Raw genomic sequence first — 22,608 nt, forward strand, 5'->3', positions numbered from 1 at the left:
CCACGGAGGCAGGGCGGCCCATCCCTTCCCTCCTGAGCACCCCGGCGGCCGTGGAGCTGGGACGGGGCAGTAAGCACGGTGTGCGCAATCCCGCCAGGTGAGGGCCCACGGGTGACCCGGGGTTGGGGGGAGGGGGGTAACTGAGGTGCCTCCCGGGTCGGGTGGCATCTGAGCCAAGGCCTGATGGGCATGGGGAGCAAGCGTGCAGGGCAGAGCCCTGCAGGCGGAGGAGACAGCCGGCCTTGAGGAGAGGTTCCTCTGATTGGAGTGCAGCCCGGTGGGCGGGGACTTATGGAGGCGGGCCGAGGAAGGACTCTTCCTAGAGAGTTCCAGCAAGCACAGGCTCGTCCGCCTTTCCTTTACAAAGACTTGCTGGGTGGCCACTGAGGAGGTGCGGCAGAGTGGCTGGGACCCCGTGGATGGGACGCTGGGGACAGCGTCACGGCAAACAGGGCGTAGTGGTTACTGAGACGGGAGTGGGCCCTCCCACCCACAGGCAAAATCTGCTTGCGTCAGCCTTGAGGGTGTGTAAGGTCACCCAGAGGCGAGAGCAGATAACGGAGAAGTCGCGGAGGGGCCTGTGAGCGGAGGGCGGCGGTCGGGGGAGGGTGCTGTTGCCGGATCAGCTGGGGGCTCTAGGCGCCGGAGGGGCGGCAGAGTCAGTGTCGGAGGCGCCCCTGCCGCCGCTCACTGCTGCCTGCCGAGCCTGATTCCACCCAGGACCCCTGGACCCCAGGCGGCTGGAGAGGGCGGCTCTCAGGCCTCCAGCCCCGGGGTGCGGAGGCCGAGAGGGAGTAAGGACAGACACCCCACTCACACGCGTAGGGGCTGGGGCTCCCGGAAGTCCAACTTCATCTCGGACCCCTCGGATGGGCTCATTACTCTGGTGTTCTCTTAGCATAAAAACAAGGGAGGAAACCACAGAGGAAAAGGCAGATTTGACCTCAAAACAAAGCAAAAGTTGTATGATCCATATGTCAAAAAAAAAAAAAAAAGTTTGCACAAAGTTAAAAGGCAAATTACAAGCTTATAGCAAATAGCTGCCACACTAATGGCCATGTTGATTCCCTCAGTCTACGAAGAGCTCCTATAAATGATTGGGAAAGATAATATCCCAATAGAAAAAGTTAGCCAAGAATGTAAATTGATAATTCACAGAAGAGAAATACAAGTAAATGTCCAGTAAACGTATGAAAATCTCATTGACAATAAAAATTCAGGATGTCCCTGGTGGCACAGTGAATAAGAGTCTGCCTGCTAACGCAGGTGACATGGGTTTGATCCCTGGTCCAGGAAAATCCCATATGCCAAGGGACAGCTAAGCCTGTGCTCTAGAGCCCGCAAGCCACAACTCCTGAAGCCCGGGTGCCCCAGAGCCCGTGCTCTGCAGCAACAGAAGCCGCCACGACAAAACATCTTCACCGCAGTGAAGAGTAGCCCCGCTCGCCAGTAGGGAAAGCCCAGGCAAAGCGGCCCAGCGCTGCCCAAGAAGTGTTTTTCTTTTTTTTTAGATAAAATATTGTCCAAAAGTGGGGAAGTGGAGGGGAGTGATGTTGCTAACAAGAATTTATTATTTTGATGTGTTTTACATTTCTTGAGAGCCCCTTGAACAGCAAGGTGATCCAACCAGTCCATCCTAAAGGAAATCAGTCCTGACTGTTCATTGGAAGGACTGATGCTGAAGCTGAAGCTCCAATACTTTGGCCACCTGATTCGAAGAACTGACTCACTAGACAAGACCCTGATGCTGGGAAAGATTGAAGGCGGGAGGGAAAGGGGACCACAGAGGATGAGATAGTTGGATGGCATCACCGACTCGATGGACATGAGTTTGAGCATGCTCCGGGAGTTGGTGATGGACAGGGAGGCCTGGTGTGCTGCAGTCCGTGGGGTCAGTCGCAAAGAGTCGGACACGACTGAGCGACTGAACTGAGCTGAACATCAAGCGACTGAACTGAACTGAACTGCACATCTGTTGGGTCCTAGTCTACGTTTTCAGTTTTACGTGGCCTTAAGTATTTTGCCGTCTCACCGTAAGTCTTCCGGGAGCATCATGGTAATGGCTGCGTCCCACTCACCCACAGCATGGAGAGCTTGTATCTGACTCCCTGCGTTGACATTCAGGCTGTTAATATTTTTGCCACTGCACGTTCCATTGCCCTGAGCATCTCGTATGTGGATATTTCCTGCCTTTTGGTTTCCTTAGCGTCCCAGAAGTGTGGTTCCTGGGCTAAAGTGTGTGGGAAATACAAGACCCTTGAAACATATTTCCAAATTGCTTTCAGGAAAGACACCCCAGCCCTGTCCCCATGAGCCATGCTCACTGCTGTGTTGGCAACAATGAGTGCTAAGTCACTTCAGTCGTGTCTGATTCTTTTGCGACCCCGTGGGCTGCAGGCCACCAGGCTCCTCTGTCCCTGGGATTCTCCCAGGGACAAGAATTCCCAGGCAAGAATATGGGAGCGGGTTGCCGTTCCCTCCTGCAGGGGATCTTCCCGACCCAGGGAATGAACTGGCGTCTCTTATGCCTCCTGCATTTGCAGATGTGTTCTTCACCACTACTCCACCTGGGAAGCCCTACTGGCTACAGTAGATGTTCTTTTTTTCTTATTGTCGAAGCTTAGTTTTTCGAATACATAAACCATGACACACACAGGTTACAAAACCCAACATGTTTCAGAGTAAATGGAGAAGAGTCAGTCTCCGCTGACACTAATTCCCTCTGCCAGAGATTTTCCTTGCTTGGTTTTTGTTTGTTTGTTTGTTTGATTTTTTTTTGGGGGGGGGGTATTTTTAAAATCATTCATTTGAAAAACTTCATAGGAGCTTGCTCTTTTTTTACTGTGGTGAAATACACGTGACATAAAACCCACCATCTTAGCCATTCTTAGGTGTATGATGCAATACAGTTCAGTGGCATTAAGTACGTTCGCATGTGAATATCACCACCGTCTGTCTCCAGAACCTTCTCACCTTCGTAAATGGCAACTCAGCGTCAAATAACAGCTTCCACCCTCTCTCCATCCCCCCATCACCCCCCACACACCTTTCTACTTCCCGTCCTGGGAATCTGACTCCTCACACGAGCAGGATCACACAGGGCTTTTCCTTTGGGGTCGTTTTCCGTGTTTATTCCCATCTCTGCTCCCCTCACGGTCTCTGCCCTGGGAACAACTCCTGGGGGAGGACCTGCGGGGTCAGAGGGTTGGCCAGGGTGCTCCCCACTGTAGGGCGCTGGGGCCCCCACATCTGGAGGCGGCTGCCCCCTCCCCGGGCTGTTTCTCCTCCAGATGCTGAGACCCCAGAAGCAGGCGTTCATCATGGAGATCCTGTCCGGGTGCCTGGAGTACCGCAAGCTGCTGACCATTGTGGTGGACGCCTTCTACGTGCGGGACGGCCGGCTCTGCCTGCGGGCCGACTACAGCCTCTTTGAGGGTAGGTGCCCGTGGCCAGCCGCGGTTGGGGGAGCCCACGGGTCCCTGCGGGCCAGACCCCCGCAGACCCTCAATAGCGACCGAGACCCTCCCCCAGCAGGCCTCCGAGGTCCTCAGCCTCCCTTCCCTCTCTGGACCCTCCCGGCTGCCAGAGCGCGGGTGGCCAGGGATCTGTGTTTCCCCCCTTCACTGACGTGGAGACAGACTCCGGGCATGCTGACCGCCAGGCCCCAGGACGCAGGCCTCCGCAGGCCTCAGAGGGAGGGCTGGCCTGGCTGGGACAGGTGGCTCTGGAGGCCAGTCTGGGTAACAGGACGGGTCTTCATCATCAGCTGAGCTCCTGGCCCCACGGCCTGAGGGCCACATGCAGAGCTGGCGTTCTGGCTGTACTCTGGACGCTCCCAGAGGGGATTCAGTAGAAGGAGGCGTCTGGGGACTTCCCTGGCAGTGCAGTGGTTAAGACTGCGGGCTGCCAGTGAAGGGGCCGTGGGTTCGACCCCTGGCCAGGGAACTAAGCCCCCACGTGCTGTGCTGCCTTCCTGGGGTGTGGTGACACCGGGCAAAGTGGCCGCTGTCTGAGTCGGGGAAGCTGGTCCCGCCCCTGGGCCTCGATGGCCCTGTCTGGGAGGGAGGGGTCGGGACTGCAGGGAGCACAGAGGTAGAAGTGGGGGGGGGCCCGATGCCGGGGCCAGAGCTGGGCTGCTGGCTCCCCGCCCCCAGTCCAGCGGCTTCCAGTCTCAGAATTCACAAACTGAAATGCAAGATGGTTTTACTTTTACCCCAGTTTTGGAATTTCTGGAAATGTATCCAACGAGCTACTACAACCTGGGAGTGCTTGAAGCCCTGGAACCCGGCCCCCCCACCCCCCCGCTGCCCCCGTCGCCTGTGCTGGTGTGTCAGGCTGTCATTTTCACGGGGCCGATGGAGCGGGCGCCTCTGGCCACACGGCCCGAGGGAGGCGGGCGCCCTTGGCTCTGTTCGCTGTTCGGGCCCTTAGCCCCGGGTGCCTCTCCCGGGATCGAATGCCCGGGCGGGGCCCCCAGCATCCTGCTCCCCAGGCCCACGCCCTGTCTCCCTGCAGTGATCTGCTACTTGGCCACGTTCCAGCTGGAGGAGCTCGGCTTTCAGCTCTTCCGGGATGTCATGCGGTCCCAGCCCGTCCACAAGGTGTGCCAGGTGAGCCCCTGCCGCCCCCAGCCCCAAGCTCTGTTCTCAGACCCCAGGCCCCACCCCTCCTTGCTGCAAATGCGCCCTTTTCAGGCCTGGGGAAGCTGGTTTCTGCTCTTCACGGTCCGGCGCGTGGTCGCTGCTGGATGTGAGCTGTTAGTCGAGACAAGGCGTCCTTGCCTGTTCATACTCTGGGCCTCTGGAACCTTCCGAGCTCCAGGCAGCCTCTCCTCCCTGCAGGAGGGGCTGTGCGGCCTTGGAGGGCCGGGAGGGGGTGCAGTCCGGAGCAGGTCCTGAGGGGTGGCAGCCTCCGACAGGGCGCCTGCAGGAGCCCACCCCTGCAACACCCCCCAGGCCGTTTCTGTGGCCGCCTGTTCACTCGGGTAGAAAGCTCAGGATGCCTGGGGCCTCAGGGCCTGCAGGACCGTGAATGGGCCTGAGGCCCGCTGCCCTCTGCCGGCCGCTCCCACGGGCGTTTGCTATGGGCCCGGCTTCCTCTGCGAGCAGCTCTTGGTCCACCCTCACAGGGACGGGGGGAGGCCACTCCTACAGGCACTCAGCCCACAGTTGAAACTGAGGCACAGCGAGGTTCGGTGACTAACTCGACATCACACAGCAGCTGAGCGGCAGAGCTGGCTCTTGGGCCAGGCTTTCAACCGCTGGCTGTTTCCTCCCTACTTGGCTTGGTGGGGGGGGCAGCCCCCAGGCCAGGATAATGACTCCCGGGAGAAGAGAGGGACAGCTGAGGCCCTAGGAGTGCTTTGGGGCCCCTCTGGAGGGAAGCCGCAGGCACTGCAGGGGCAGCCCTGAAGGGAGAGGCCTGGGGCCAGGGGGCGGGGAGCCAGGAGCCGGGACACTCCTGGGACCACTGCCCCAGAGATCTGCACCCGCCCACTGGCAGGTGACCAAGGCAGCACGTTTAGCCACTCATTTTCCTGTCCACGTGTAAACGTAAGCAAGTCACAGTGCGTGGACGTTTGCATAGTCAGCGTAAGCGAGGGCTTCATTTCGTGACAGCATTTCTGAGCGCTCTTCAGAGACAACGCCCCCTCGGCCCGGGGCCCGCGTCCCGGCTGCAGTGCTTGCACTTGGTTCACACTCTGCTGTCAGAGTCTTGAAATTGTTATGATTGTTGAGCAAAAGGCCCACAAGTGAGTCAGCCTGCCCCAGGTCTCGCAGCTGCCTCGGCCTCCCGGCCGGTGCCCACAGCCACCACACCCTCTCCAATGCGGCTTCCTTTCAGAGAGCCCCCCTCCACGGGCGGACGGGGAGCTGTGTGTCCCCAGATGGGGGTCAACAGACCCCCTGTGCTGAGAAGAGGAGGGGGTCTGGGGGTGGAGTGGTGGGCCCCAGGAGCAGTGGTCTGGGAGGAGGAATTGCAGAGACCCCATGCCCCAACCATAGGGACTTGACTGCCTCCTTCATCAGAAAGTGGGAACAGGAACTAGAAGATGGAGCTAACACTGGGAGGGGGTAGGCAAGGAGCTGAGACAGCCTCCGTGGTGCCCAGGGGGTAGACAGAGGCCCCGGGGGGTCGGGGCACGGGGGAGCAGGGGCCAGGCTGCTGAGTGGGAAGCTGTGGAAGACTCTAGAAGGACCCCTGGCAGCTCTCCCTGAGGAAGGGTATGGAGGCCTGAGCAGAAGGAGGAGGGGCGGACATGCCTGTGGGGGCTGTGGGCCCCCAGAGGAGGCAGCAGCAGGCAACCAGAGGCCCTGCCCCTGCCCCCTGCCCACCGCCACCCCCTCTGGCATCAGGGCTGAGGGCCTTCCCAGCCCCCACCCAACCAGAGCTGGTGAGGAGGAGGGGGTAGGGGTGTCCGTACAGACCCAGGGGGTGCAGGGCTTGAAGCCCGGGGCCCACAGCTGACAGGGGCCCCGCTGGCGAACACAGGGGCCCAGGTGAACGACAGGCAGCTCCCCGGGGCCCACAGGAGGGGGCAGGCCAGGGGGGCTGGACCCCTGCCTGCGGCCAGCTGAGGTCTCCTGGGGGTGCGCCAGCCACAGCTGCCCCCCCAGCACTGACTCCCCGCTGGGGGCCCCCCAGGTCTTCACTCTTACCTAGTGGGTCTGGCCCCCGCCGCTCCCTCTTTCCTCAGTTCCTCAGGTTCCTCTTCAACCCCTTGAACCTCGGCTCGTGGATCAAGGACGAGTGGAGCCTCGTCTACGAGACCTCCCACGTGAAGGAGAACTGGATCAACCCCCTGATGAGGTGGGCAGCGCCTGGGTCTCACCTGGGGGCGGGCGTCCTCGAGGGCAGCCAGCTCGTGACCGGGGCAGAGGAGGGGCCTGCATCTCTTCCCCAGCTGCCCCCGGAGCGCCACTCCTGGGCCCGTCACCCCAAAGCTGTCCCCACCGCCTTCCGCAACCTCCCTCAACAGGCTCAGGCCAATGCCGGCTGGGCTGGTGCAGGCCAGGACCCGCGGGCGGAAGGACCTCCAGTGGGCCTGCCAGGGCCAGCGTGCAGCTGCGCCCCCCGCAGCTGGCCCTCTTTGCCAGGGTTGGGGGAGCCACCTTGTCTTCCTGGGGACGGGCCAACAGGTGGTTCTGGCAGTGGCAGAGCCCTCGGGTGCCAGCCGGGTACAGGAGGCCCCCCACCATGCGGGGGAGGAGGCCCGGCCCTGAGCAGTGTGGTGCCCCCAGAGCCGGCCCTTCATGAGGGTAGGGCCTCGCTCCCACCTGGCTGGACTCACTGCCTGCCCGGGGGGCTGCTCCCAGCCGCCCAGGCCTGCAGACCCTGTGGCCCCGCCCAGCACCCCCTGTGCAGCCTTTCCCACCCGCTCTGTGAACAGCCCCCTTCCTCACCGGCTCTGTGAACAGCCCCCTTCCTCACCGGCCCCGCCCCCCCGAGACCCCAGCCCTGCTGACCCTCAGACACGCCCTTCCTCCTCCTGGTGACCTTGGACCTCAGGCTGGGGCAGGAAAGAGTCACACCAAGCAGTCTCCCCAGGAGGCATCACGCACTGGCTACGTGGGCAATGGCCCGGTGGTGCCCACTGGCGTGAGGAGGCATGGGGGGGAGGAGCCCAAACCTCGGGGGCAGCCCAGCAGGGCCCTTCCAGAACCCCTGGTCTGGGGCACCCCCACCTTGAGACTCCCTCCTCCTCACCCCCTCCCACGGCCTCCTCTGCGCCCGTCACAGTGGTGCAGCTCCAGGGAGCTTGCTTTTGACTCGCCTGCTTGCTGCCCGCTCACAGCCTCCTCCCCTGTGCCGAGGGGCTGTCCCCTCACTGACCTGCACAGGAAGCCCATCCCAAGCTGCTCCCACTTTGCCTTTGAGGTGGCAGCCGGAAATCCAGGAGCTGATCGACCAGCTGCAGGGGGAGCTGACCAGCCAGCTCTCTCCTCCAAAGAGCAAGGCCAAGGTCACAGAGCCCAAGGAGCTCAGCCTGACCACCCCCAGGCCCCGTGCCATCCCTGTGCCTGAGCTGGTCCCCCAGGTGGCCAAGACCAGACCGGTAAGTGGAGCAGGTCTCCGTGGACCCAGCCTGTGCAGGCAGGGAGCATGGGCCATGTGGGCCGGGGTGGAGCTGGGTTCTTCCAGGGCTGAGGGCGCATGGGCCAGACCAGGAGCATTCAATGCCCCCACCACCCCATCTCACCCAGAGAGGGAAGCCCAGAGCCCGCCCAGGGGAGTGGGCGACCAGGGAGTGAGGTCTGGTGAGTAGGCGTGGAGTGAAGCTGGTGGCCGCAGGGTGCAGGCCTATCTTACTTGGTGCTCAGAGCCCTCTTTAACCCTATTGCTATGCACCTCTCCCTCCCCACAGTGTACGCGCGCGCGCGTGTGTGTGTGCGTGCGTGTAGGCTTTCCCCACCTCGGGGTCTCTGCCTGTCTATCCCATCTGCCTAGACCCTTTTTCGCTGCCTCCCGCTCCCCTGCATTGTTGCCGTCTCTCAGTCAAGATGCTTCTTATGACAACGAAAAAGAGCTCAGTCTGGCTTAGACGATAGAGGACTAGCTGACTCTCACAGCTGAATTAGGATGGGCTTCAGGCATAGCTTGATCAGGGTGCTGGGGCTGCTGCTTTGTGACCCTCTTCCCCTTTGTTCCTGCTGAGGGTCAGCTTGATCTTTGGGCTGACTTCCCTCATGGTAGCCAAACATCCAGGCCTCATGCCCACAACTCACTGTCCAGGGCGTGAGCGGAGATGCCTAGGGCCAAGAATTCTGTGACAGTGTGATTAGACCAACTGGGGTTGCGTATCTGCCCTTGACCTGATGACCGTGACTGAGAGCGCAGTGTTCTGACTGGTCTTGGGCTCTACCCTGAGCGCCTGTGATGGACTCAGTTTCCCAGAACCAATCGCATCTCCCAGAAGAACTAAGGAATAAGTGAAGGGTAAAGGGATGGCGCTGGACGGTCTCAGGGTCCCAGTCCACTCCCACCACCCGTCTGGTCTCCTTACAGTCTCTTCCCTGAGAGGCCTTCCATGGACCCCCTGGCCTCTATCAGCTGTCTCAGTTTCCTTTTTGTTGACCCAGATCCTTTTCTTAATGACATCAATTAGTTTTTATGGTTTTTATTAGTCTTATTAGTTTTCATAGTGCGGCTTGGCACCTCGGGTCTCCCTTCCACTGCCCCCACCACCACCAGGTCCCCAGGAGCACCTACCAGCCACCCAAGGAGCAGCGGCTGCTGGAGATGACCAAGAGATACAACCGCTGGAAGGCCGAGGTCGGTGGGCTGCACACGGAGACCCCCGTGGGGGTGCCAGGGGGCGGGGAGGGGAGGGGCGGAGAGCCGGCCTGTGCATCTGTGGCCGGGGGACCGCGTGGCAGCTGGCGGGGCTGCAGCCCTTTGTCCCTGCACAGGAGCTGCTGCTGCGGGCCAACATCGAGGAGCTGCGGTGCGCGGTGCCCAGGAGCCGCGGGGAGCCCCAGCTGCAGGTGACACCCGCCCCCCACGCCCTAAGCGGGGCTGCACAGACAGGCCCCTCCCTGTGCACAGCGGGGAGGGGGGGCGGGGCCCCAGCCCACGGCAGGGCCGCATGCGGTCCAGGCCAGCAGGGGCAGCCTGGCCCTCTCCGGCTGTTTACAGGTCTTCCCACACTGAGCATTTAACATTTCTGTAAGAAAAGACCCCAAGATGCATTTGTCAATAAAGAAAGTCAGGGAGCTGGGCCGGGAGGCCCCGCGCTGGGTGGACGCTGAGCGGCGCTCCCCTTGGGAGAGGCTGACCTTCCCCCCCCCACCCCACACCCCCACCACCGTGGACCCGCTTGGGTGGCATTGGGCCAGAGGTGAGCCTCCCCCGGGCAGTGGGGGCAGGCCAGGGGAGAGGGCACCCCGCCCGGGAGCAGCATGCCCTGGTGTCACGGCTGAGTGCTTGTGTGTGGGGGGGTGCCTCTCACCAGCTGCTGTCCCGTGGACCGCCGTGCCAACCCTGACGGGGTCAGCAGAGCAGAAGGCTGGGCAGGGAGCAGCCAGGCCCGTCATGGGGCAGCCCCGGGGCAGCGGGGAGAGGGCCCCTGAGCCCGCAGGCTGCAGCGCCCTGACTGGGAACCGCGGTCCCCGGCCCCAAACCCTCCTTACCTGCCGGGGCGGCTGCAGGGCCCTGCCCAGGGACCCCGCACAGGGCGAGCTGGGCAGAGGGGAGTGGGCCAGGCCTCCCCGGGGTGCATTTGGGGGCACCCGTTGGTACAGATGCCAGGCCCGGACTCCCGCAGGACTCCAAGAAGAAGCCGCGGCTCCGGCTCCCGCCTCGTATCCTCAAGGCCCAGAAACTGACCTTCTACACGGTGAGCGGGAATCCTAGGGCTTCTCCCTATGCGTCCGCCTCCCGGCCTGTCCCACTGAGGACATCCCGGGCCTTTCGGCCGAGGGGAGCGCAGGGCAGGGGGCGGGTGTGGAGGGCAGAGGGGCAGGGGGGCGCTGGCTGCTCCGAGGCCACCCCCCACACCGTCACAGCCTGCCCCAACCCTCTCCCGCAGCCTAACGACAACGCCCCGGTCAAGCTCAATACAGCCGCCATCCTGCGTGAAGGGGCCTTGTACCAGCGGCAGGTGGAGAAGGAGTTGCAGAGGTGGGGACGGGAGGGCCTCGGGCACCCCTTGCAGGGTCCAGGGGTGGGGGGGTGTGGGGGACACAGTCCCACCCGAAGAACCCCAGGGGCTCGAGAAGGCCAGCGTCAGAGTCATGGCTGCAGCCCTGAAAGCTCGTCTCCACTCAGGGAGGAGATGGACAGACGAGGAGGTGGAGGCTCAGGGAAACCCGGCCAGCGCACACCTCCCTGAGGGGCCGCCTCCTCCCGGGAGCCCTCTCGGGTGCCCCCTCCCCTAGACCGCCCTGGCTTCAGGCCCTGCTCTCAGCTGGAGAGCTGGGCTGTGGGGGGAGCTTGGGTGTCTGACCAGCTGGATGAGAAGAGGGACAGAGGGACATAGGGGTGGCGGATAGACAGATGGGTGGGCGCGGGGGGGCGGGGTGGAGGACGGACGGACACAGGTGAGTGGACGGAAGAGCGGCTGAAGGGACGAGGAGGGAGACGCGGCCGGAGGGTGGGTGCACACGCTGGACCAGGGCTGGTGGGCGGGGGTCGTTGGCTGGCGGTGTGGGGCCATGTGTCCGGTGCAGAGTGGCCACGCCCGTGAAGGCCACGCCCCGCCCCCCCTTCCCCGTGGGCCTTGAGCTTCGGGCAGGGCTCACGGGAGCCCGCTGCCCCGTCTCCCCAGGGTGGACCGGCTTGTGGACGGGGCCGGGGACTTCTCCGAGTTCCTCGAGTGGCAGAGGCAGATGCAAGCAAAGGACCGGGAGGAGCAGCTGGCCGCGGGCGAGGTCCGCCGGCTGCAGGGGAAGCTGAGCCACGAGGAGGCGGTGCTGGCGCGGCAGCAGGTGGCACGGGAGAAGAGGCGGATGGCGGAGCTGAAGAAGGAGGAGGTGACCAGGGGTGGGGGTTGGAACCGCAGAAGCAGCCCCGGCCGTTCCCTCCTAAACCCACAGAGCCGGCCGGGTCCTCTGGCCCCGCATGGCCTGGGCCGGGGTAGGGGGCGGTGGTGGAGGGGCCTCAGTGGGCCGACTGGTCAACACTTCGAGTTCAGGCTGCACCCCCGCCCCTACTAGCAGGGTCGGTTGGTCCCTGCACCTACATATGAGGGGAGACTGGAGGACTGAGGGAAACTTCCAGGAGGCAAACGTGTTTGCAAAAGACACAAAAGGGTATATGGGTCGCCCACGTTTCCAGTGAGGATGCTCTGGACATCGTGGGAGACATGGCCTGGCTGGGGGTGCCCTGCCGGTGTCCTGTCCAGAGGTTCTGGCGGGAGCCTGGACGAGGCAGGAGCCTGGACGAGGCAGGAGCCTGCAGGGCCCAGGGACGTGCAGGAGCCCACGCTCGCTGGATGTGCCCCCGGGGGTCTGAGTCGCGGCTGTGCCTCAGGCTCACGTGTCACTTCGCCTGCGAGACGCGTTTGTGTCTGTTCTTCATGTTGTTGTTCGGTTCCACAGTTGAGTGCGACTCTTTGTGACACCACGGACACAGCACGCAGGCTTCCCTGTGCTTCACGGTCTCCCAGAATCTGCTCCAACTCATGTCCATCGGATCGGTGATGCCATCCATCCATCTCATCCTCTGTTGTCCCCTTCTCCACCTGCCTTCCATCTTTCCCAGCATCAGGGTCTTTTCCAATGAGTCAGTTCTTCGCATCAGGTGGCCAAAGGATTGGAGCTTCCAGTGAATATTCAGGGCTGATCTCCTTTAGGATGGACTGGTTTGATCTCCTTGCAGTCCAGGGGACTCTTGAGTCTTCTCCAACACCACAGTTCAAAATCATCAATTCTTCAGCAATCAGTTTTCTCTATGGTCCAACTTTCACATCCATACATGACTACTGGTAACACCATAGCTTTGACTAGACAGACATTTGTCAGCAAAGTAATGCCTCTGCTTTTTAATATGCTATCTAGGTTTGTCATAGTTTTTCTTCCAAGGAGCAAACATCTTTTAATTTCATGGCAGCAGTCACCATCTGCAGTGATTTTGGAGCCCAAGAAAATGAAGTCTGTCACTGTTTCCATTGTTTCTCCATCTGTTTGCCATGAAGTGATGAGACTGGATGCCATGATCTTCGTTTTCTGAATGTTGAATTTTAAGCCAACTTTTTCACTCTCCTCTTTCACTTTCATCAAGAGGCTCTTTAGTTTTTCTTCGCTTTCTGCCATAAGGGTGGTGTCATCTGCATATCTGAAGTTATTGATATTTCTCCTGGCAATCTTGGTTCCAGCTTGTGCTTCATCCAGCCCAGCATTTTGCATAACATGCTCTGCATATAAGTTAAATAAGCAGGGTGACAAGATACAGCCTTCATGTACTCCTTTCCCAATTTTGAAATGTCTGTTGTTGCATGTCCAGTTCTAACTGTTGCTGCTTGACCTGCATGCAGATTTCTCAGGAGGCAGGTCAGGTGGTCTGGTATTCCCATGTCTTCAAGAATTTTCCAGTTTGTTGTGATGTACACAATCAAAGGCTTTGGCATAATCAATGAAGCAGAAGTAGATATTTTTCTGGAATTCTCTTGCTTTTTCTGTGAGCCAACGGATATTGGCAATTTGATCTCTGATTCCTCTGCCTTTTCTAAATCCAGCTTGAACATCTGGAAGTTCTCAGTTCACGTACTCTTGAAGCCTAGCCTGGAGAATTTTGAGCATCACTTTGCTACCGTGTGAGATGAGTGCAGTTGTGCGGTAGTTTGAACATTCTTTGGCATAACCCTTCTTTGGGATAGAAATGAAAACTGACCTTTTCCAGTCCTGTGGCCACTGCTGAGTTTTGCAAATTTGCTGGCATTTTGAGTGCAGCACTTTCACAGCATCATCTTTTAGGATTTGAAATAGCTCAGCTGGTGTTCCATCACCTCCACTAGCTTTGTTTGTAGTGATGTTTCCTAAGCCCACTTGACTTTGGACTTCAGGATGTCTGGCTCTATGTGATAACACCACCATGGTTATCTGGGTCATTAAGATCTTTTCTGTACAGTTCTTCTGTGTATTCTTGCCACCTCTTCTTAATATCTTCTGCTTCTGTTAGGTCCACACCATTTCTGTCCTTTATTGTGCCCATCTTTGCAGGAAATGTACCTTGGTATCTCTAATTTTCTTGAAGAGATGTCTAGTCATTTTGAATGTATGATTTGCAAGTATTGTCTCCCATTCCATGTGTGTGAATGCTCAGTCATGTCTGACTTTTTGCTATCCCATAGACTGTGGTCCATCAGGATCCTCTGTCCATGGAATTTTCCAGGCAAGAACACTGGAGGGAGTTGCCATTTCCTTCTCCAGGGGATCTTCCTAACCCAGGGATTAAACCCATGTCTCTTAAAGCCTCCTGCATTGGCAGGTGGATTTTTTACCACTGGTACCATCTGGGAAGCCCAAAAAGTGAAGCTGAAAGTTGCTCAGTTGTGTCTGACTCTGCAACCACATGGACATGCACCCCCAGGCTTCTCTGTCCATGATATTCTCCAGGCAGGAATACTGGAGTGGGTTGCCATGCCCTCCTCCAGGGGTCTTTCTGACCCAGGGATCGAACCCAGTCTCCTGCATTGCAGGCAGATTCTTTACCATCTGAGCCATTGGGGAAGCCCATTTATGGCTTCAGGCCTTACATTTAAGCCTTTGATCCATTCTGAGTTGATTCTTCTGTGTGGTTAAGGTAGAGGTTCAGTCTCACTGTTGGCATAAATCTGGCTCTTTCAACAATATTTACAAAAGAGACTCCTTTAATATTTATAAAACAGACTGTCCTTTCTCCACTGAAATTTATTGGTGCCTTGGTCAAAGATTAGTTGACTATGTTCATTTTCTATGAGCTTTTAACCTTTATTTCGTTGACTTTATGTAGCTCAGCTGGTAAAGAATCCACCTGCAATGCAAGAGACCCCAGTTCAATTCCTGGGTTGGGAAGATCCCCTGGAGATAGGCTACCCACTCCAGTATTCTTGGGCTTCCCTGGTGGCTTAGCTGGTAAAGAATCCGCCTGCAATGCAGGAGACCTGGGTTTGATCCCTGGGTTGGGAAGATCCCTTGAAGAAGGGAACAGCTGGGTAACCCACTCCAGTATTCTGGCCTGGAGAATTCCATGGACTGTATATCCATGGGGTCGCAAAGAGTTGGACACGACTGAGCAACTTTCACTTGCCTGTTAAGGAAGTAAGCCTTTAATTATAATGTCTTCTTACAGGTATCATGTCCCGGTTACTCATTCGGCTTCACCTGAATGCTGTGTTCTGGCCGTGCACGCGTGTTTTCGTGTCATCAAACTTACGAGTCTTCTCCTTCGTTGTATCTGGATTTGGAATAGTGAGGAAGGGTTTTCCCGTGCGCCTGGTACGGAAGGATTCAGCCACAGTCTGTTCTAGCGTTTGTGTGGTTTCAATTTTAAACCTGGATCTGTATCCGCTTGAAGCTTATTCTCACACATGGTGTCAGAGCCGAATCCAGCAGATGCCGTCCAGTGTCGTCTTCCTGTCCCTGGATGCAGGATGTCTCCACTTGCTTCAGTCTTTCTTTCATCTGGTTATTAGGTTTCTGTGTGTAAGTCCTGTAGACGTATGTGAGACTGCACCTGAGTGCCTCTCCATGATTCAAGTGGTTGTGGATGGTGCTATTATGTTCAATTTTGGCGTCCACGTAGTGAATGCCAGTCTGCAAAATGCAGCTGGCCTTGCGTGTCGTTCCTGTGTCCTGTGGCCTCGCCGAACTCCCTGACTAGTTTTCTCGGACAAACGAGACCGTTTGTCTTAGGTTCCCTGGGCTTCTCTCTGTGACGCGGATGTCATCTTTTATCCCTTCCTCTCCCATCTGCATCCCATTCATTTCCTCCTCTTGCCCGTTGCGCTGGCTGGCTCACCATCTCGGGGGAAATCAGTCTTTCCCTGTTCAGTGTAATGTTAGATGTCGGGTTTTTCGTAGATGTGCACTTTATCAAGTCGACTGAATTCCCTTCTGTTCCTGGTTTTCTGAAAGTTTTTGATCAGGAAATTTTGCCCGATGGTTCTCTGGATCAATGGATACAGTCGTGTGATCGTCTTAGGCTGTTAATATGGTGGATTCCATTGACCGATTTTCAAATGTTGAACCAGCTTTGCATTCTAAGAATACACCCCACTTGATTGTGGTGTTTGTATAATTCTTTTTTATGTATGTTGAATTCTATTTGCTACTATTTTGATTTTCTTAGAGTTGTTCTTACATGTAGTTTCATAAGAAGTGTTAATCTGTAGTTTTCTTCTTTGTAATGTTATTTGTCTGGTTTTGGTTATCAGGGTAATTCTAACTTCATAAAATGAATTTGGAAGTATTTTCTCCTCTCGTTTTCTAGGAAAGATTGTGTCAAATTGATATTCATTCTTTCAACACATGGTCGGATTTTCCAGTGAAATCATCTGGGTTTGAAGTTTTCTTTTTTGGACGTTTCTAAATCACAAATTCAACTCTCTTACAAGTTAGAGGGCGATTCAAATGATCTGTTTCGTTTTGGGTAAGTTGTACCAGTTTCTGTTTTTTGAGAAATTGTCCATTTCACTGAGTTGCCAAATTTATGAACGTAAGAGTTGTTTTTAAGATTCTGTTACTGTCCTTTTTAATGTCTGTAGGGTCTAAAGCATTTCACTCTTGATATTGATGATTTTATGTTTTTTCATTTTTTCTGTAAGAATTGCTAGAGATTTGTCAATTGGATTGATCTTTTCAAAGAACTAGCTTCTTGTTTCATTGATTTTTCTCTACTGTTTTCAATGTTGTTGACTTCTGCTCTTTATTATTTCCTTCCTTCTGCTTGCTTTGCTTTTATTCTGTTCTTTTCCCAGGTTCTTGGGATCGGAGTTGGATTACTGACGCGAGACTCCGCTGCTTTTCTGTTGTAAGCGCTCGGTGTTGTACATCTCCGTTTATTTGTTGCTTTGGCTGTGTCCACAAATTTTGGTATGTTGTATTTCATTCTCATTCAGTTCAGCGTCCTTTTTCACTTCACTTGAAAATACCTCTTTGCCCCATGGATTATTTAGGAGTATGTTGTTTAGTTTCCAAGCATTTGTTCTTTTTTGTTATTGATTTCTGGTTGATTCCGTCGTGGTTGTTGAACATGCTCTGTGCTATTTATCTTAAATTTGTTGAGATCATGTCTTTCATAATGCCTTGTTGAAGCATTTTAATGATGGCTTCTTTAAAAACCACTGTCAGATCTAACACCTCTGTGACCTCAGTGTTGGCATCTACTGATTGTGTCTTCATTCTGTTGGAGACCATCCTGGCTTGTGGTGTGATAACCGGTTGAAACCCGAACATTCTGGGTATTATGTTCCAAGCTGCTGGGTCGCATTTAAGCCTTCTGTCTGAACTGCCCCTCTCTGACGCTGCTCTGGCAGGGGAAGGGAGGCACCACGGCGTTACTGCCAGGCAGGCTTATCAGCCCACTTTCCCCACATGCCTCTGCTGACCCCCGAGAGGGGCTACTCGTGAGGGCAAGGGCTCTGCTAGTCCTCCACTGGCAGCTGCCTGACCGGGAGTGGCAGGGCACCTCATAACTGCCCCCACGTGGCCCTCACTGTCACGTGGCAAGCGTGAGGGGAAAGCCCTCACTTGGCACTCAGCTTCCTCTGATGCCACCCTGGTGGGTGGGGGGTGAAGGAACCCTTGTTCCCACGGGTGGGGGTGGACGCCAGGTTGCTGAGCTTGCTGCCAGCTCTCCTCTGGCACACGGGACCCCTGGGGCAGGCCCCTGCTCAGATTCCTGTGCCCCATGTCCCACGGCTTGAGGAAGTCCACGCCCACTCAGCCTTTGCCCAGGTTTTGTCTGTGATGTCACAGGTCGTGTTGCACCGTCTTCTGTGTCTCTGGGTGGCTCCTGGCTTCCCCGGTGGCTCAGCTGGTAAAGAATCTGCCTGTAGTGAGGGAGACCCAGGTTCAATCCCTGGGTGGAGAAGATCCCTAGGAGAAGGGAATAGCAACCCACTCCAGTATTCTTGCCTGGGAAATCTCATGGACAGAGGAGCCTGGTGGGCTTCAGTCCATGGGGTCGCAAAGAGTCAGACAGCTGAGCGGCTGACACCCGTTGGAGAGAGCAGGCTTTGGTTGCACTTTTTCGTCTGTGCCTGTGGCCTTCAGCCCCCAGCCTGGAACACACAGGGTAGAAAGGAGACCGGGGGCCCAGCACCGCGCCGTTCCTCCGGCCCCGCAGGCCTCGCCAGTCGGCCCTCTCCCCTCCACTGTTTGCAGTCTTCTTATTTTTTTTTTTTTTTTTTGATACTTATTCATCTGGCTGGGCCAGATCTTAGTTGCAGTATTCGTGGTCACTGTTACTCAGCTGACTCTTGTGACTCCGTGGAACTATATCCCGTCAGGCTCCTCTGTCCATGCGATTTCCCAGGCAAGAATACTGGGGTGGGTGGCCATTCCCTTCCCCAGGGGAGTTTCCCAACCCAGGGATCCAGCTCATGCCGTCGCCCACGTCAGCAGGTGAATTCTTTCCCTCTGAGCCACCAGGGAAGGCCTAGCTGTGGCGTGTGTGATCTACTTCCCTGACAGGGATCGAACCTGGCTCCCCACCCCACCCCACCCCACCCCCCAACCCCCCGCATTGGAAGCACAGAGCCTGGCGTGTGCGATCTACTTCCCTGACAGGAATCAAACCCGGGCCCCTTCCACATTGGAACTATGGAGCCTTAGCCACTGGACCACCAGGGAAGTCCCTGTATGTTTGATAATTTATATTCGGGGGTTTTAGCTGTGCCGAGTGGGAGGAGTAGGGAAAAGTGCTCCCCCGCCGCCCCCCGCCGTCTTCCCAGATGTGGAAGTTACAGCCTCTATGGAGAGAATCCACTTTTCCTCCCAACCTCTGTGCATGTGGTGAATTGTATGAGGGATTTCTTAATGCTAACCCATCCGTGCCTTCCTGGGATGAATCCTGTGCAGTCTCCCTGGAGTTTGAGAGTCTCTGGGACTCAACGCGGAAACGTCCAGAGGTGGGGGGTGGGGGCGGAGGGCAAAAGTGGGCTGTAGTTGAGCAGCCGCACATTTGCCTTGACCAGAGACCCCGAGAGGAGCCTGGGGAAGCCACCTGGAGGGGCAGAGACCCCATCAGAGGGGTGGGCGCTGGAGGCCGGGGCTTGGACTAGAAGCTGCGGCCTGATGAGCAGCCTTGCTGGGGACGAGACTGTGTCCAGGCGACCCATCCGAGGTGCCGGGGGAGCAGCTCCTCCCGGAAGGAAAGCACCCCCACCCCCGCAGGCTCGCTCCTAACTCCTCCGGGCTCCTCACTCCTCCTCCTCGGGGCTCCTTCCGTGTTCCAGGAGCCGGGCTGCTCTTGGGAAGCAGGCACAGAACACTCTGGCTTCCCGCCACCCTGCACCTCGCCCGCCGACTGTCCGCATAACTAGGGCAGCATCCTGAGCCGCGAGCCGTGTCCTCCAGAGCGAAGCTGACCCTGACTGCCCCACGCTGAGCGGGTCCTGAGGCGTCTCTCCCCCTCCTGGGACATCCAGCTAAGGCGTTTTAGATGACAACTGTGTTTTACGAGCAAACTAACAGATTAGACGTGGCTCAGCTGGTAAAGAATCCACCTGCAATGCGGGAGACCTGGGTCCGATCCCTGGGTTGGGAAGATCCCCTGGAGAAGACAAAGGCTGCCTACTCTAGTATTCCAGCCTGGAGAATCCCATGGATTATACAATCCATGGGGTTGCAAAGAGTCGGACATGACTGAGCAACGTGCACAGGAACATGTGAAGAGAAAATTGCATTTTTTTCCTGCATTTTTTCCGTTCATGCTGGACTGGTGACTTTTACAGCCTCTGTCTTGTTTTTAACTATTATTTTAGTTGTTTTCTTTCCTAAGTTTTTAAATTGAGTGTTCTTTATTTATTTATTTTTCCTACACCATGCACAATATGGGATCTTAGTTCCTCGACCAGGGATTGAACCCAAGCCCCTGCAGTAGAAGCGCCGAGTCTTAACCACTGGCCTGAATGGGATTGTGTCGCCAGAGGCCGTGGCCACGGCATGGCCAGAGGAGCCCGCCCTCCCTGCCTAGCCTCCCCTGTCCTCTCTGCCCATCTAGAGCCACGGGACGTCCTTTCATTCGAAGGGCAGGATGTTTGGGGCCCATCTGAATTTCCTCTTCTTCAGACACACGTTCAGTTATTCTCCTGAGGCCCAAGGCCTCCTCACAGAGCCCAGGGTCGATTTCCATAGCTGGGGCCCAGGGGGCTTTTCTGATTTTTTTCCTGGTCACCAGTATTAAGGCACTCTAGCAATGGGGCTGAAAAGGACACAATTGCAAAGTCCTGAGTGTAGCTCTGTCACTGTCTCAAAATGTTAAACAATATGAATATACTGTCTTCACTAAATTTTATCTCCCCCCTTCTCTTTTTGGCTGCACTGCTCAGCTTGTGGGATCTTAGTTCCTCGACCAGGGATTGAACCTGTGCCCCCTGCAGTGGAAGCGCAGAGTTTTAACCACTGGAGAGCCAGGGAATTCCCAATTTTATCCCCTTTTAAAAATAATTTGATAAACCATAGAAATAAGTAACTATATTGAGGGAAAAAATGGATGAAATTCACATAATTACCTTTTTTAATCCGTTGTCACAGAAGACTGTTAATGCAGAAGAGCGGTGCACAAAAGCGCGGGGTGAAGGACCCTTCCCACTCTGGTTGCCCGTTCCCAGAGCCCGCTTCACGGAAGTGTTGGGTGGATCGTTCCCTTAGGTGGCCCTTGGGGCATTTTTCTATTTGGTGCTGTTGGGCGCGGTCCTTGTTCCCTTGAATTCCCAGCTGAAGGCCCTTCCTTGGGGCGGGGCGGTGCTGGCTGCAGAGGCGGGAGGTGTGCAGAGGCCCCGAGGGACTCCTGGTGTGAAGCCCATGGAGGCGCGAGGCCAGGCTGGCCCCCGAGCGGACTCCGGGCCGGACCATGGGCCCAAGGGCTACGTCTGAGCAGACAGAGCCGAGAGCCGGCCCCGGGGCTCCGGGCGCCCTGGTGACCCCTGCCGTCCTCCCGCAGGCCGGCTGGAGAGCCAGGCTGCAGCCCCTCTGCCCGCCCACCCATTCGGCTTTCTGGCCTCCCCTCTTTCTTCGAGCACTCCACCCTCTTCTCCTCCGAAGGGCGATGCTGGCCTGAGGCCACGGCTGATGGGGGCCGGGGAGCAGCTGGGGAGGCAACGCCACCCCAGTCAGCAGCAGAGACACGGGGGCGGGGCAGGGCGATCTGCCCAGGTCACCCCGCTGGTTGGGGCAGTGGCAGAACTACAATCCCAGACTCCCTCCCTCCCTCCCTCCCTCATCGGGCCTCCTCCACGGGCGGCCGCGGGCCTCCTGGGCTCCACGAGGCTTACACGGAGCTGGGAGCCGGGGGTGAGGCCCCCAAGCCTTCTCTGTGCTGCCGACAAGCTGGGCGCCCGGAGACCAGGCATCTTTCTTTGCCCAGAGGTTGCTTACCTGAGGTAGGACTCCTCCATGTTCTGGGAGCCTGCTTTTTTTTTCACCTTGTATTTCCACCAAAGCATTTCTCGAACTTATGACAAAGTTTCCAAAGAAAGTGAAGTTGCTCAATTGTGTCCCAACTCTTTGTGACCCATGGACTGTAGCCCACCAGGCTCCTCTGTCCGTGGGATTCTCCAGCCAGGAATACTGGAGTGGGTTGCCATTCCCTTCTCCAGGGGATCTTCCCGACCCAGGGATTGAACCCACGTCTCCCACATTGTAGGCAGATGCTTTTCCGTCTGAGCCACCAGGGAAGTTCATTTTTACTCTTTGAAACAAACAGTCCATAGAGCCGCAGGGTCAGACCAACTGAGTGACTTAGCATGCACGTTACTTTAGTTGTTGCTTAGTTGGTGAGGACTGTGGCCTGCCAGGCTCCTCTGTCGGTGGGATATCCCAGAACACTGGAGTGGGTTGCCATGCTCTCCTCCAGGGGATCTTCCTGACCCAGGGATTGAACCCACGTTTCCTGCACTGCAGGCGGGTTTGTTACTCCTGAGCCACCAGGGAGGCCCCCCCTTCCTTTACAATGCCATAAAATGCTCCAGGCTCATCTCGTACCTTCTCCTCCTCAGCCAAAAAGTGGCCATCTCTCCAAGGACGCTGGTTCCTTTTCTTAGAACCTGGGATGAACTTGCATGGAGAGGGGTGGCCACGAGCCAGTTTATATGTGCTGGCAGACTGCTTCACCAGGGCTTCCTTCCTGCCCAGTGTGCCTGGAGTCCCCGCCACCACCACAGGCGGACCCTCCACGTGCCACGTGGTCTGAAATGAACCCCCAGCGGCCAAGACCTCTGGGGTTGGCAGTCCAGGGCCCCTGGCGGCGCTGGGCAGTGACGGGAGGTATACATCCCACCCTGTCCTTTGTGGCATCTTTTTTTTCTTTTTTAAATGGAGAGTCTTTAAAGAATCTTCTATGTATTTTGTGGCTGCACTGGGTGTTCGTTGCTGCGAGGGCTTTCTTCAGCTGTGTGAGCAGCGGCTTGGCTGCTTCTCGCCGAGCCCGCGCCCTGGGCTCACAGGGTACAGTAGCTGCGGCACATGAGCCTGGCTGTCGCGCAGCGCACGGCATCTCCCAGACCAGAGATCGAACCCGTGTCCCCTGTACCGTCAGTCCAGTTCAGTCGCTCCGTCGTGCCGACTCTCTGCGACCCCATGGACTGTAGCACGCCAGGCCTTCCTGTCCATCACCAACTCCCAGAGCTTACCCAAACTCATGTCCACTGAGTCAGTGATGCCATCTAACCATCTCATCCTCTCGTCCCCTTCTCCTCCCGTCTTCAATCTTTCCCAACATCAGAGTCTTTTCAAATGACTCAGTTCTTTGCATCAGGCGGCCAAAGTATTGGAGTTTAAGCTTCAGCATCAGTCCTTCCAATGAACATTCAGGACTGATTTCCTTTAGGATGGACTGGTTGGATCTCCGTGCAGTTCAAGGGACTCTCAAGAGTCTTCTCCAACACCACAGTTCAAAAGCATCAATTCTTCAGCACTCAGCTTTACACTGTCAGGCAGATTCTTAACCACTGGATCACCAGGGAAG

At 56.9% G+C, this 22,608-nt stretch overlaps 1 protein-coding gene across 2 annotated transcripts in view; it reads left to right on the plus strand.

Annotated features, from left to right (window-relative positions):
* The window catches only part of CFAP99 (cilia and flagella associated protein 99), a 39,706-nt gene that overhangs the window by 11,928 nt on the left and 5,170 nt on the right, over positions 1–22,608 (plus strand). For both annotated transcript variants that reach the window (XM_025289569.3, XM_044945539.2), the window contains exons 3-11: positions 3,291–3,435; positions 4,516–4,610; positions 6,698–6,810; positions 7,879–8,056; positions 9,193–9,273; positions 9,411–9,485; positions 10,265–10,336; positions 10,529–10,620; positions 11,267–11,471. In XM_025289569.3, the coding sequence (XP_025145354.3) occupies positions 3,291–3,435; positions 4,516–4,610; positions 6,698–6,810; positions 7,879–8,056; positions 9,193–9,273; positions 9,411–9,485; positions 10,265–10,336; positions 10,529–10,620; positions 11,267–11,471 (1,056 nt within the window). The remainder of the gene's footprint in view (positions 1–3,290; positions 3,436–4,515; positions 4,611–6,697; positions 6,811–7,878; positions 8,057–9,192; positions 9,274–9,410; positions 9,486–10,264; positions 10,337–10,528; positions 10,621–11,266; positions 11,472–22,608) is intronic.

Source organism: Bubalus bubalis, chromosome 7 (assembly GCF_019923935.1).
Source record: "Bubalus bubalis isolate 160015118507 breed Murrah chromosome 7, NDDB_SH_1, whole genome shotgun sequence".
Taxonomy (NCBI): Eukaryota; Metazoa; Chordata; class Mammalia; order Artiodactyla; family Bovidae; genus Bubalus; species Bubalus bubalis.